This window comes from Poecile atricapillus, chromosome 2 (genome assembly GCF_030490865.1).
Source record: "Poecile atricapillus isolate bPoeAtr1 chromosome 2, bPoeAtr1.hap1, whole genome shotgun sequence".
NCBI lineage: Eukaryota > Metazoa > Chordata > Aves > Passeriformes > Paridae > Poecile > Poecile atricapillus.
In genome coordinates, this window is record NC_081250.1 from 16,393,932 (window position 1) to 16,409,070 (window position 15,139).

At 39.2% G+C, this 15,139-nt stretch overlaps 1 protein-coding gene across 1 annotated transcript; it reads right to left on the reverse strand.

The window, feature by feature from the left end:
• On the reverse strand, positions 1-14,289 carry RAB18 (RAB18, member RAS oncogene family). Its single transcript, XM_058832410.1, has 7 exons — positions 14,132-14,289; positions 11,447-11,502; positions 6,313-6,374; positions 4,474-4,546; positions 2,887-3,005; positions 2,740-2,806; positions 1-1,260 (listed from the first exon to the last, which is right to left on the reverse strand). The coding sequence occupies exons 1-7, from the start codon at positions 14,197-14,199 to the stop codon at positions 1,082-1,084; spliced, it is 624 nt and encodes a 207-aa protein (XP_058688393.1). The 5' UTR covers positions 14,200-14,289; the 3' UTR covers positions 1-1,081.
• Between the last annotated feature and the right edge of the window lie 850 nt (positions 14,290-15,139).

Sequence of the window (15,139 nt, forward strand, 5' to 3'; positions counted from 1 at the left end):
TACTGTGGAAAAAAATTTATTAAGTCTATACAAGTCTTCTGAAACAAACCATTGGCTTTGATACAGTAAATTCAAGTGAATACTCATTGCAATATTATTTTTTCATACAGAGATCAAGAAGCCCTATAGCTTCCCATTTAGTGTCTGTGACAGAAGTTTTATTTCTGAATAAGTAGCTGCACAGAGCAGATGTGATAAGATCTCACAGTCACAGTGAGCTACAGTTGAGATAAACTTATATTACAAACATTTCAGAAAATTAGGAATCCATACTGAAGTGTGGCAAATTGATTCACAATGAAAGAACAGTAACATCACTCAGACCCCTTGCCAACAATGAAGACTTTCTGCAGCAAGTCAAGAGTAGACCATCATAAAAACCTAGAGTGCAAGAGTACCACAAATTTAGTATATAAATATCACAGGATTAAAACTCCAGTTAAGCCATCAACTGAAGTGATGATTAAAAGGAAAACATGGCATCTCCCAGCTTTGCAAAGGAAGCTTTCAAAGCATCTCTTCAAGAAAGTGCTGATGCCAACTAGGGCTTGTGCCAATTTGTGTTTTAGACTGCACTGCTGAAAGACAAAATTTTTAGCAGATTTGTCTAAGAACTGTATAATCCTGTTGCTTTTAATACCTTAAAAAAAGCATTTACTAGAAGAGATGAAATGTAACATTTATAGCTCATACTGTTTCCAATATCTGTGCACACTATATAGTTCTATAATTTCAACAGAATTTAAAAATAAGACAAAGAGCAGACAATGCAGTATTTGTTAGATGGATTTGTTTAGAATAGTTACACAATTAATGTATACAGTTGTAAAATTTTAGTGCATTTGTTCTTGCACATTATTTATGCTACTTATAAAAACTTGAAGATTGCAAATTGGGCATGCTTACCATAACATTTTCAAACTGGGAAAGCTGCAGAACATTTTTTCTACAAGTGTTCACTGCCATGATACAAAACAAATATGTGCAAACTGCAAGGTCCCTAAAAATAGCATTTAATGACTTTATGTACAGAAAGATGTAACTATCTGTTTAAATATGCAAAGAATAAGCTTCCCAAAGTTTATAACATAGAACAATATCCACCACATGCTCCTCCTCCTCCATATCCTTCTTCCTTGTTTGATAACTTTACGCCTCTGTTTTGGCTTTCACTCTCCCACAGTCCAGGAGTCTGAATGATTTTTTCAACAAGTTCTTCAAAGGCACACTGCACACCATCACATGTTTTTGCACTTGCCTCTAGAGAAGGGACACAAAAAGTCAAATGTTAGCATAACTTCTGCTAACTTGTTTAATATTTCTCTTTCAGTTAAGTTTCAGCCTACAACAGACTTAAAACTTCTACAATCTACTTACGTAGCAATGCCAAAATTGGCAACTATGTGGATTTGTCACCACACAGGTAGCACCTCAAACTATTTTAAGAGAAGAGCTTTCAAGCTGAACTTCACCAGAACATATGGAGACAGCTATAGTTTAGCTTTATTTTTCTGTGGAAAGCACTCCAGTAAGAAAAATTAGGATACTTATCTGAAAAACCTGGCTGCTGTTCTATATTTCAGTTCTGCACATTAATCATAACTCTAGTACCACCAGATCATATAAATCAAGGATCCATACTGCAGGATTCTGGGTGAGACTCCATATTAAAACTCATCTGATAAAAAACAATAAGGGATCTCATTCCTTTGGCACTTAGCAGAATTCTAGGTAATTTCACTCAGGATCCTTACTTTGGCTAAGAAATCTGCCCACAGGTTATGTTATGAGAACAACAGTCACCATTAGAAATTGTTCAGTTCCACAAGGGGCTTGCCCTGTTCATCTATGCAGCCATGCAGATACTTAACATATGTAGTATGCACATATATATACATATATATTTATGCACATTTACAGTCTAATTTTCATTTAATTTTCATCTTCCATGCACTTAGTAGTTTCTGCCTCAACTTTGAACTTTTATTTCCACATCTAACATTAGCTAAAAAAGAAACACAGCAGGACACTGAACAAAAGTAAGTTTTCAGTCAGAGATAAAAAAGTCTACAAGAATGAATGAGTACATGTCAATGAACTGCTTTGCTCTGGAATAATCCTGTAAAATAATGTCTTCTGATCCTGAGGTGAAACACATAATAAACAGACGCATAGAGAGTGACTTCAACACCCATTTTTTAATTTATTGTTACATGGCTTTGCCTACAAAATCCACTTCATTTTAGAGCAAGATGAGAGCAATATATTTGCTCCAGTCATATCTATGTCATTATTGAATCCCACCCACCATTTTTAAGTTAATTATATACCTACCTATTTTTACATCCCAGTTCTAATACAGATTTCTCTCTCAGGTACCAGCTATTTTGCTATACTGAAGGCTGGCCAATAGCAGCAGTTTTCCCTCTTTCATTTTGCTTCTGTTATTAACTTAGCAAGTCAGCTGGGAAAAGAAATCAGACAAAACCCCAAACCAGGTTTCTTCAAGCTACAGATGCCTTTCATCCTCATGAATTTCTACATAATCATCCACAGTTAGAACAGGTATGTGGACATGGGCGCAATTTTAAAAAACAGGAATACCCATTATCTTTGTGCCCAGTGCAGGTGAGAAATATCGTTAATTGGACTGCACACATAAAGACTCTCAATCCTACAGAAGTGGTACTTTTCCCTATGTACCAAAAATCAAGATCTCTGCAAATATCTATAACATACCTATGAACAACATGGAATGTTTTCTTGCAAATTTGAGGCCTTCACTTCTGTCAACTTCACGGTTTTCCTATAATAAAACAAAGCATTAATGATCCTTATTAACAGAACACACCAGCAGATTACTTACGGCAGTTGAATTTGGTTTACCTTATCAATCTTGTTTCCAACTAACATTTGTACTATGTCATTCCTTGTGCAGTATGTTTCCAATTCATTTAACCAGTTATCCAGCTTGACAAAAGTATCTCTTCTTGTGACATCATAAACTGAAAGATATTAGTGACATTATTCCACAATATTTTTCCAAGAATTACAGCTTACATTACAAAAGGAGCAAAAATGATGGCTTTTTGAATCAGAAAACTGAAGGAGTTCTAAGGATTCAAATTTACCTTCTATATGAACAACTGGCAAAAAGTAGGACATCCACCAGCTCAAATCACTGATGCAGAATAACTCCAAGCTTCAACCACCTACGGTTCTCAGACTAATCCTTGACACATTCTAGTTTACAAGCTAGAGACTATCATTCTCCAAGGAATTCTACACTAGCAGATCCTTCATGTAGGATACCTAAAGTCACTATACAACAGCTATGCAAAGAGGATGGCACAACCTTCAGTAGTGGAGCTATGAAAGTGTCTTTTTCCTTTGCTTTTTTCCTTTCCTTTTTTCACATCCCATGTGCAGACAGGCATAAACAGCTTCTTTCAATCCAATCTGTAACTCAGCTTGCATGAGTTTTTTTTGGAAGACAGGTAACAGAAGTACTGAATAAAATGGGAGAGCAAATTTCAACAGCAAAACCTTCTATCCCCCAAACAGTACTTGTTTACAGCTGGTAAACTGCCACAGTAAGTGGCAGGTTCAGTGCAACTAAGGGACTTGACACGACATGTGTCAACAGTACCTTCCTATACCAGGAAGATAATGCAACACACAACTTGGGAAATTTATCAGGAGGTCACATGGCAGATGTTATTCCACGTTAAACAATTTAACTAGACACAATAGCTTAGCAAGACTCTCTAAAGTCAGAAACAACGTCAAGAAAATTAAAGGTACACCCCTTACTTTAGTCAGCTCCTCACTTCTAGCAGTGAAGCAGCACTTTGGCAAACAGGCCTCCATACACCAAAAAAAAGCACAAATGAGACTTGCCTGTGAAGCTGAAATTATGTGTTTTGCCTGGGTTTCTCACACACACAGCTGGGTGCTTTCCACATGCCCACCTGGTCTTTTCTAAGTGATTCTGACTACAACATTCCATCAGTTGGGAAACAAATAACAAAAAACCTTAGCCAGATCCCACCCTGTTTATATTACCAATTTCACAAGGAAAAAAGCAACAGGGATAAGAAAAAGAAAAAGCTGTATCACACTGATACAGAGACCACACAGAGGAGAATATCTGTTTACTCTGCACTTAGTAAGCACAGGCAAAAATGAAAAGCAATAAATAAATGAATTCATGACAGCACAAGGACAACAGCTCCAAGCTATCCATTCAGATAGCAGTTGCTTTTATTGTCATGCAAAAATCAGAGATTCTCAAGCCAGTCAGATTGACTACATGAGAAAGAGCTTGAGACACCAAGATGCTTTAATATGAGTTGTTCAACACAAAGATATTTAATATCAATTAGATATTATATAAAGGCTATAGAAGTTTGTGTAACTGCAATGCACGAGAAAGCCACAAATATTTGAACTAGCATGCAAAGATATACTTACCTAGGATAACACCTTGTGCACCTCTGTAGTAACTGGGGGTTAATGTTCTGAACCGCTCCTGACCTGCAGTATCCTAATAAACCATTCAGAAAGTTCCATTATTCAGAATTTGAGTAAAATGTAGTTTAGCTTTCAGGTATTCTACTGAAGATAAAAAGTAAGATTTAAACTATAGCCCACTAGCAGATTAGCTGAGTTTATTCCATCCCCTGCTGGTTTACTACACATTGAGATTTTATGTAGTCTGTCCTGGGAAACACTGAACTATTAGAGGTAGTATGTAACTAGATTATATAACAGTAAGATGGCCATTTCTGCAAATGCATTTGATGTGCAGCTAGTACTGCAGCAACCAGCAAGAAAGCAGCATAGCTGAAATGCTAAGATTTTCTAACAAGCATCACAGCCCATGACAACAAAACCAGTTCCTTCACTTCAATCATTTGGTCCAATTAAATTTGATTGCGTATCTGGGTAAATGCACTAACATGCTATAACACAGCAGAAGAAGGAGTAAGTCAGAGGTTTTTCCAGTTTTAAGTAGGGTTTACACCCTAAAATTTAAAGAGTCAATAGCTTTGGAATAAGAAAACCAAACCCACCAAAATTAGAATGCTGTTTTCTTATCAGAGATTAAATTACAGTGCACACTCATTGAAGACTTATGCACAGAATATTTAAACAACTTTATTCAATTTACCCAGGTTAAAAGTGACACATGAAACACTGTAGATTCCCTGACAAAGAACCTTGGGTAGGCAAACTGGATTTCAACATTCTACAAGCCATTCAGTCAATGTCACACACCTAAAACTGGTTTTGTGTCATGATGCACCTTCACAAGCTTTTCTTTTCCAGTTTACCTCAGGATTATTTCTATTTTCCAAAATGAAAGAAAATAAACTCTAACTTGTTCTGCTATTGGTCTGGTTTTCGTCCTGTATGCTGTTTTTATTTTCTGTCAAGCTATTGCATTTACTTTCCTTGTCAAACTCATTTATTTCACTGATGATTACTGCTGTAACTAAGACCTAAGTTCTGCCTTAGTGAGGTATGAAGCACCCTCCAAGCTAGCTCCAAGAAACACTGCAATACACATTTCATGTTCTACTGCTACTTCCCAAGGAAACAGAAGTCTGATATCTTGCTTATATGAGAAACAAGTTTTAATCTTGCTTGGCACAAGAAGACACAACTGGGTCTAACTTTTCAAAAATGTGCTTCAAGTCACATAAGTGTGGAGGCTGGTTCACACAATGGAGAGTATTTTTTCAAAGCTTGGAAGTACTGTTTCTTCACTTGCTGCAATGGAAGTTCTACTTTTAACTAGAGCAGAATTTGAACACACTAAAGTTATGATTACAAACACTGCCCCTCTCTCCTTAAAATGCATCTGCTACGAACCACTCTGACATTGAGCCTATATAAGCCTTTGTATGACGACTATGAAGTCAAGACAAAAAATGGGTTTAAAGAGGTAACATGAGCATGCAACTGTAATTCTTAAACTATCAATACACAACTTCAGTGTTAAAGGCAAAATTTTATAAAGAAGTGCACCCTTCTACTGATTTAATACCATTTAATTCCTCCTTTTCTCTACTTCTATCCCAAAGAGACCTGGAATTAGTACTGCAGAAGCTCACAGGCAGCAGAACTACCCTATCAGCCAGTTGTTCCCACAGCTCACTGCACCTGCTGAATGCTGCAGTATTTACCTCTCACTTCTCTAAATCACATTCATATTAACAGAAGAGGATTCTATACAAACTATATATTATAGAAACCCTAGCTATTCCTATAGCAAAGCAACACATGAAGAACTTAGGAGAGACTTACCCATATTGCCAGCTTAGCTTTGTTTCCATCAACTGAAATAGTTTTCACCTTGAAGTCCACACCTAGAGGAGGAAAGATATTTTAGTTCTTCAAACATATTACAGCTATCTTTGAAAAAGAAAATAAAGAGAAATGGAAAAAATAAAATCAAACTCAAAAAAACTTTTGCAAAAGCCTAAGGGCCTTTTAAGCCATTGACTCAAAATATTTTATGGAAGTAAGGCAAATACTACATCTCTTGTATTGAAGCACATATTCCAGGACAAATTTTCAAGTTTGTAATTCAAATGGATTAACTTTCTACTCATTATTCACAAATATTCTCCAAACAGACAGCAAGGTAATGGTTCTGCTGCTCAGTCATCTACTCCAACGTGAAACAATTCTTCCCTGTTCATGTGTCCTCCACCCCCAGGAACTAGCAGCCTATCAATTGCTCAAGGACAAGAAGCACAAAGCTCAGACCAAGCAGAGCAACATGTTAGTTTCTGCAAATTTAAAGAATATAGTGACACAGCTGTGTTTGAAAGGCTCAGCACAGTTATGATCTGTTGTGCTTTAATTTAACCCTTAGGTTACAAATAGCAAGTAACTAACTAGAAATACTCTTCAAGTATTTTGGATCAACTTCTACCTCCCACCGGGCAGCAGCTCTAAAATGAAGTAGCACTATGGGAAGTCGATACTTCTATAAGAACAACTTTCAAGCACAACAGCAACGCTTTTGTACTTGGAATTACAATGTAAATCATCATACTCCCTAACAGAAAATGAATTTAACTATTCTAATACAAAAGAGTAGAGCCTCAGGATGAGTGTGCTGCACTTACATTCCCTAATTAATTGCAGATTACATACAAATACAAACAGCTGCCAAAACACATTCAACATAAAAGTCACAAAGGATATATAGGGTGATTAAAAAACTGCATATTATAAGCAGATTTAAACTTCAGTTGCCCTGAACTTCAAAAAAGCATTGTTTCAAAATAGAAAAATATAATTTTTATTCCACTGTTTCACAGCTTCAGCTCATTGAAGTGTTCCCTGAAGTGTCAGATGTTTTTCAGACAACATTCTGCACTGGAAGAAGCCAGTACTCTCTTTCAAGCAAAATTTTCCCAAAGTACACCAACTTTTGTAGTAACTGAACAGAACTTAGTTTTTTTCAGGTACTAGGACTCCTAGTCCCTAACATAGCAGTAATATAATGTTCAATACCATGCACCAGAATGGTACATTATTCTGCAGTTATGTTCACAGAAAAGAACAGCCATTATTAACTGTATTTTAAACACCAATTCTTAGAACTTTACCTAGTTCACAGAAGACTGCTATGCTAGCAATTTGACACAATTTGATCCTAGAGAACATTCTGTTCTGTCTGCTTTTCAGCACTCAGCAATAACTTTCAGACTAAGAATCTCTTTCTTCCACTGTAATTGCATGTTTCTTCCCCTGAACTCCAAAAATCCCCACCTGCAGTTCAGTCAGCATGTCCAACAGTTCACAGTGCACTCTTAGCCATTAGTCTGGCACCAAAACCTGCAACTGCAGATATTACAAGTCTATTGGACACTTAACATGACAAATTCAAATGTCATAATAATTTCAAGAAAGAAAACTTTCTTCCTTAAGACAAACATATTATATGCATTCTGAAGCCCCAGTATCCTTCTCCCATTGAGTAAACAGATTCAGTATCTTGTGCCCACACAGTTCAGCAATTTGCATTTAAAGAAAATAGATATATACACCTTTCTGTTAGCCTGGCTGCAGGTTTAAAATTCACTTTAAATTCTGCAAGAGCAATGCAAGTAAAATAAGAAACTAAAATAGTGACTAAACCCTATGCGTTAAAATGACTGTTGAAAAGCAAAAGTGTGAAAATAATAACACACCAAAATACATCTTTTAAAGTGACTGAGGCATGTAAAATAGAATTCTAACAAAGGAGCTTAACACATATAAAAGCCAATTAACAAAAAGAAAACTTTTAAATACTTGAGTTTTTGGTTGCTAAGTAGAAAAAATTTAAGGCTCAAGAAAATCTTGTTGAATTGAACAAACAGGGTACTTATACTTCCTAAAACCAACAGTGAAATACAAACATGTTAGTGTGACAGGTATCAGTTCTGACCTTGCAAGAATGATGTATCTACCCTGATGTATCAGACAGCTGACAGTGCTTTCCAGCATGCCTTGGAAGGCAGCCAGAAACAAGACAGCACTACTAGACCATACTCCTGTGTGTTAACACCCTCTGCCTCAGCACTACACACTAACATACTATGAACTTACAATCTACAGAAAGCAGCTTTGTCACTGATACTGCTCTCACATTCAGGCCAGTAATGCCACACTGTATTTATAGGAAGAGGACACTTGGTTACGGTGCAGTATTTGTGTTGTAGGTAAGTGACAGGTTGGACTGCTTAGGAGTTTGAGGATTCCAAATGCAAAGAAAGCTAAAAAGTTAAGAGACATCAGAACTGTGCAATACATCACTTCATTCGCAAAATACAGAGTGCAGTGAACACTTAGCTAAAATCATACAAAGAGCCAAGCAAGTGAAGACAAGCATGAGCAGTAAGGACAATAGAAAATACTGGGGTACACGTAGTCTGGTAAGACTCATGTTACGAAGCCCAACAAACAAGCCAGCCTCAAGAGAATACAAGGACAGGTAATCTGCTCAGTTAAAGAAAACATGTTTAATCCAAATGAAGCTACTAAAGCTGAACTATTTGCCAAAAGCAGCTTATTCTTGGAAGAATATCACAGGATTTTAACTAAGTTCTGAAGAACAACCCACATGAAACAATTGCTTAGGGTTTCTTTTAAATTGCAACCAATATGTCTGTGCAATCTATGAACGTAAAGATGTCTCAATAGGTCATCACAGGGCACCAGCTGTGCTGCTGTCAAGGTTTTCCTCAGTATTGTAGATTTGTGTGCAGTTCTTGCTATATCTTAAAGAACACTAAACCAACTAAAATTCTCCTCACTTTGTAATCCAAATTAAAAAAATATAGCCACGTTAGCCGGTTCAGCAGTCAGTATGTAGATGACATTGAAAGAAGACATTATTTATAGTCCATTCATTTGGAAAAAGCACCATACTCTTCTGTTTCAACAGGAAAGGCTCTAAATCTTCTTCTTCTGTCCTTCTGACCCCTAACTCAAAACAGAATAGTGTTTAATTAGCACAAAAAGAACTTTGAGCCAAGACTTAGAGAAAGTGTTTTGAAATTTCGCCATCTAAGTACCTGAAATTGGCATCTAGGGTCTGTGTTCACGCAGCACAATAGTTACCTCTAGGAACTCACTCCAACTGTTTTATCTATATGAACAATAAATCATGCCCTGAATTTAAAACTGACATTTTGCTTCTTAGAAATACATTCACCAGAAAAGTGGCAATGCCACTGGACAGTAGTTTAAAAAGAAAAACAAGAAAACATGTAATAACCTAGATTCTGTCCTCTTCTAGTTAAGTGGCCAAAAAAATGAACCCGCTATCCCCTAGGAGTGCCCCACACACTATCCTGGGGTCACAGCAGCTCTACTGCACAGCACTACCTCAAATATAAGCTAGATTGGCCTAACAGGGTGATCTACGCCAGCATTTGCTCAGACTAGTCCGTCTCTATAAACTGACTTTTCCTACCAAATGATCACATTCATTCCACATTAGTAGATTTGTTTCAGTGCTTAAACTCTATCTGAAGTAATGCTTACACGGAGTACTCCTCCTCATCCACATCAGAAATAGAGCTGAGTAGGATCTGCCAGCAGTAAACCTTGAATTGTTGCTATTTAACAACCAGTGATTAGCTACCACACATGCTGTTGTGCATTTTGACAAACCCGAGGAATTACTTCAGGAAATAATCCCTTTGTTTCTCAAACAGCACACTGATGCCAATTCTTGGCACAGAAAAAATCAGCAGAATGAAAAAAAAAAGAAACCCCACCATTAAAAACAAACGAAAAGCCCTCAAACAATAAAGATGCCCACTCATAGACTGAACTACTCTTTTGATATCCAAAGCATCATGAAAGCTGAAGCAGCTAGTCTGCTAATGTTCTGGCTTGCATGGCTGACATATCAAGAAAGTAACAGGACCTGAAATATATACAGTGCCAAAATTATTAGACTAGAATTCAAGATTGCCATCTTCACCACGTGATCTATTTCATTCCTGTTTCCCTCCACACTATCCTCCCTCATAAACTGAGGTGCGGCTACTTGCACAACTTCATTTTTTATACACAATGGAATGAACAAAAATAGGCCATGTTCCTTCCCTTGGCTTCTCAGTGCTTTATATGAAATAGTATTCCTGCATCTTATTAACATTAATGAAAAATAAAATCTATTTATTTAATTCTTAATAAATCAGACAGAGCTGGTCCTGCTTACCAACACCTGAACTCAAAGAAAAAAATTATATAAGCTCTTAGACAGAACTGTTCCTACAGGGAAAGTAAAAAATGCAACTGAAGTGATGGCATAAAAAAGTATCTCTATTTTCCATAATTTCAGTTATTACTTTGGCACAGAGTTGCATCACACTCTTAAAAGTTCCATTTTGCTTCCTTTGAGAACCAATCTACTTAGTGTAGCCTGGATTCTGGGTCACTCTCCCCCAGCACAACTGACCCATGCTGGTAGGTATAATACCAGCACAGCAATGACACGTCACTGTCTTTTTCCCCAGCAGCTCTAGATTCTTGGCTCTCTTTCACTTCTCTCAGGATTCTAGCTGCCAAGGAACTGATTCCTAAGTAGAAGAAAAAGAGACACATTGTAATTTCCTCCCTACAGGGGAAAAGCAGAAGCCAGGCAGAGGCCAGTGCACTCAAGTATTGCCAGAAGTTGGAAGAGTTAACAGTACCTGCAGAATAGCTACCAAGTATCATATTACACAGACACAAGGCCTGGACAGCAATATTACTAGGCAAAAACCTGACAGCTATCTTGCACAGATAAATCAGTGGGAGAGTAGTAGTGCTTACAGAAAGGCAAACACGTCTGAACTTCACTACACGTTAGACAAGTCTGAACAAACCACAATTTTACACTGAAAACGTTATCTGTTTTTCTAAGGTAGTATCAGCACACACTTACCAATCGTTGCTGCAAGTTCTGGGTCAAATGTATCATCTGTGAACCGCAGCAGAAGGCTGATAGGGAGAAAGGAAAAGTAAAAGATACTATTATTGCAGCATATCCATACCTCGCTGGAAGCCAATAAATTACAAGTTTGAAAGGAACAGCAAGATCACATACCGAAATAAACCCACATCTGATTTTTATTTTTTTTTTTTGGTAGAAGAGAATATGTAAAAAAAAAAAAAAGAAAAGACCATGGAAAGAATACAGCAGACATGCTCTGCTACCTGAGCCCGTATTTCTTCTCTGCATGTATTACCAAGAGTATGTCTTTGAAAACAAAGTACCACACAAGTTGTCAAATCAGTGGCCTGAACAGTCATGTGAGCTGCTTTGCAAAGCATTTTACTTCAACCTTATTCTATTTTTCTTTTTCCAGAATTCAGTACAAAAGTTTTGTATTTTTTATTTTGTTTCAATATTGCTTCACACAGTATTTCTGTAAGCTTGAGAAATAAATTCCAAGTCAGTTTTTCATCCCAGAAATAACTCCCTGAACTGGGCACACAGGGGAACAGCAAGGACAACACCCATCAGAAATAAAGACACAGAAGCTGAAGAGTAGAAATAGCTCCTCAATGTTTTATGATTTTGTATTTCTTTTGTATATAACTCACGCACACAACCTTTCTCCTTATCTTGATGAATGTGTTTGCTACCAATAGAAAAAATTACAACTAAGATTTAACAGCACATCACACCATAGCACTGCAGGGTCCCTCAAAGAAGTGGCCCATAATGCCACCGGTGTCAAATATAAATATTTTTGTGAGAGACAAAAGTTCTGAGCATGCAGTTTCTAAAAATCAATAGTCTAATGTATCTGTGGCAAGTGCATGTGGCAGGCAGCTGTTTGCTATGACCACAGCTTCTACTCATTTCCAGGACAGAGAAACAAAACAGAGCCTTATTTACTTTTTGGTCTTCCCCATCACCCTGTTCTTTTCTCCTCTTTCCGCATGTGAATTTAGAAGACAAGTGCTTTTTAGCATTTGGACAGAGTCCTGCATTGACAAAAACAGTGACCACTGAAATTTCTTTATTTCAATGAGAATGAGTGACAGCTCCAAGCTAATCACAGACCTACGTTTCTTCTCTACTTACTCCAAAACCTTAATTACCAAATGCTATATTTATCGAAGAATGATTTAAAAAATAGTAATTTTTTAAAAATCACTGCACACAGGTTTTACCAGTACCTTCAGATGCTTGTATAAGGATGCTATTTAAGAGCAGCTATGTTTACTTACAACCAATACTATTTTCATTCAGAACAGAGAAATTATGGAACCCTTATACTGCTACTAGAATAAAACCATCGTTTTACCAGTCTTGCATGCCAAGCCCAGCCAACTTCTACCTTTTTTTCATATGTAACTACAGTCTTCTACAAAGCACAGCACCCTCACAGGAACCACGTTTAAGACAGCATTTGTTCAGAAGTCAGGACTCCAACCACTTACTCCACCATGCTAATACCTGTTTAACATCTGAACTTTCTTAGTCAACCAATAGGTAAGAGACACAGATTTAGGAACAATTCAATATTAAATTCCTGTACATGAACAACTGCACTATTCTCGTTTAACAGCATTTTTGTTTCCTCCACATAATGCCTCTTTTACAAAGCTTTCTGATGTAAAGAAACATGTATATAAATAGGCATGCAAAACCACTGTGTGCTTTATCTGCCCCAGGAAAAATTCTTCCATATGGCCACTCATATATAAGAGATGACCCCAACTAAAAGAAATTTGCTTAGACCATGTCTGTCACTAGGGGCCAACTGTACTAATTATCACTTCAGTAGCAAACTCAAATGAGTAACTGACAGACTTATAACAAATATGGGCGCTTTTTTTCCTAATTAGCAACTTGTATGTAATTTAGGTTCATGACAGAGAACACATATTATTGGCATAAAAATATCAAATATAAAATTATATTTTGTATCCCACACCCTTTAGCAAGATCTATGTTACTATCAAAAGAAGTTTTAAAAAAACGAAAACAAAAAACCCCACATAAATGAAATCCCAACTCCTTAGAGCTGGGAGCTACAGCTTAGCCAAAGCCATGAATACGGCAGGAAAGAAGAAATCAAGCTCAAAGTACTTGATAAAGCCTGTAATTAGCAAAAAAACAAACAAACAAAAAAAAAAGAAACAAACAAACAAAAAAAAAAACTGTGTTAGAACTACTTTACTGCGTCCCCGTGCTCTCCCGCACACACCCAATGCTGGGTCACTTGTGACTCTGCACATAGGTATTGCAGACTAGACATTAACCCCAAAGCGCTACGGAGATGTACAAGGGCACCTATTTCCCCTCGACGCAACGCTGCCCCGGGCACAGGGCGGCCCGGGTGACCCTGGGCAGCCCGACAGAAGCCCCGCTTCATCTGTTTGCAGCTGAGCCTGGCAGACACCAGCTCGGGGCCGGCGGCTGCGGGAGGCTGTGGAGGAGGGGGGGAACCTCTCGCCCGCCGGAGGCCTGGCCGGGAAGGGGCGAGGGAGCTCCCCCCGCGGGCCCGGCCCTGCGGGGCGCAGGCCGCGCCCAGACGGCGTTGTCCGACAAGGGGCCTAGGCCGAAGCCGGCCGACCAGGAGAGGCTGTGGAGGGCTGGCGGGCGCCCCCTCACCTGGACTTGCCGACGCCGCTCTCGCCGATGATGAGGATCTTCAGGGTGGTCAACACGTCCTCGTCCATTCCGGCAGCGCCCCCGGACCGACCCCGACCGCCCGACGCTCCGTGCGCAGCTGCGGCGGCGGCGCTGCGCCTGCGCGGGGCCGCCCGCGGTTTGTTTACAGCGGGCGGGGCGCGCCTGCGCGGGGCCCGCGGCGGGGGGGGGCGCGGTGCGCCCCGGCTGTGACCTGAGGGGAGCGGGGCGGCCGGCGGGGCTTGCAGCAGCTGTAGGTGTCAGAATCCAGGGCCCTGGGGAGAAAAGAGACTAGATAAAATGGCAGCGGGTTATTAGATATTGGAATGGGCTGCCCGGGGAGGTGGTGGAGTCCCCGCCCCTGGAGGTGTTTAAGGAAAGACTGGACGTGGCGTGCGGTGCTACGGTGTGGGATCGGTCATCGGTTGGACTCGAAGAGCTCAGAGGTCTTTTCAAAGCTCGCTGATTGTGTGATTGCTTGCGGCACGCTAAGGCAGCCGGCCAGCGCCCGGGGCGGGAGCAGAGCCAGCTGCGGCCTCCCGCGGGAGCAGCTGGTCTGGAGCCTGCCACCAAAACATGGGCTCGTTTGGGGACAAACCAGCGCTGGAGGCCAGCTAGTACGTGGCACCACGTGCTCTTCTACCAGCATCTTACATTCTCTGTTAAAAGCCAAAAAAAGTTTCGGTTTTTTTTAAAACCAATTCCTATGAGAAGGTCTCTTTGTAATCAATTCAGCTAACCTGGTATTATGGCTTGAAACCTACCTCAGGCCATGTGTAAACAAGTGCAACTCTTCTAAAATTAACAGAGTATATGTCAGATGTGAGCCTGAGATTCCTCAACCAGTGCTGTAGTCCTTGGCTCAGCTGGGCAGCCCCCGGGTAGGCCAGAGACTGACTTCATCAAATATAAACAAGTTCAGGCTGTTCCATAATCACATCAGTCAGTAACACAACCAGTCACTCTAAAAGAAGAGATCAGGCCATGTCA

Excerpts from the sequence above, each read along its gene's own strand:
- RAB18 (XM_058832410.1), bottom strand. The coding sequence starts at position 14,199 with ATGGACGAGGACGTGTTGACCACCCTGAAGATCCTCATCATCGGCGAG. Across the intron at positions 11,503-14,131 it reads AGCGGCGTCGGCAAGTCCAG|CCTTCTGCTGCGGTTCACAG; the intron begins GTGAGGGGGCGC and ends TCTCCCTATCAG. Across the intron at positions 4,547-6,312 it reads AAGCTAAGCTGGCAATATGG|GATACTGCAGGTCAGGAGCG; the intron begins GTAAGTCTCTCC and ends ATGGTTTATTAG.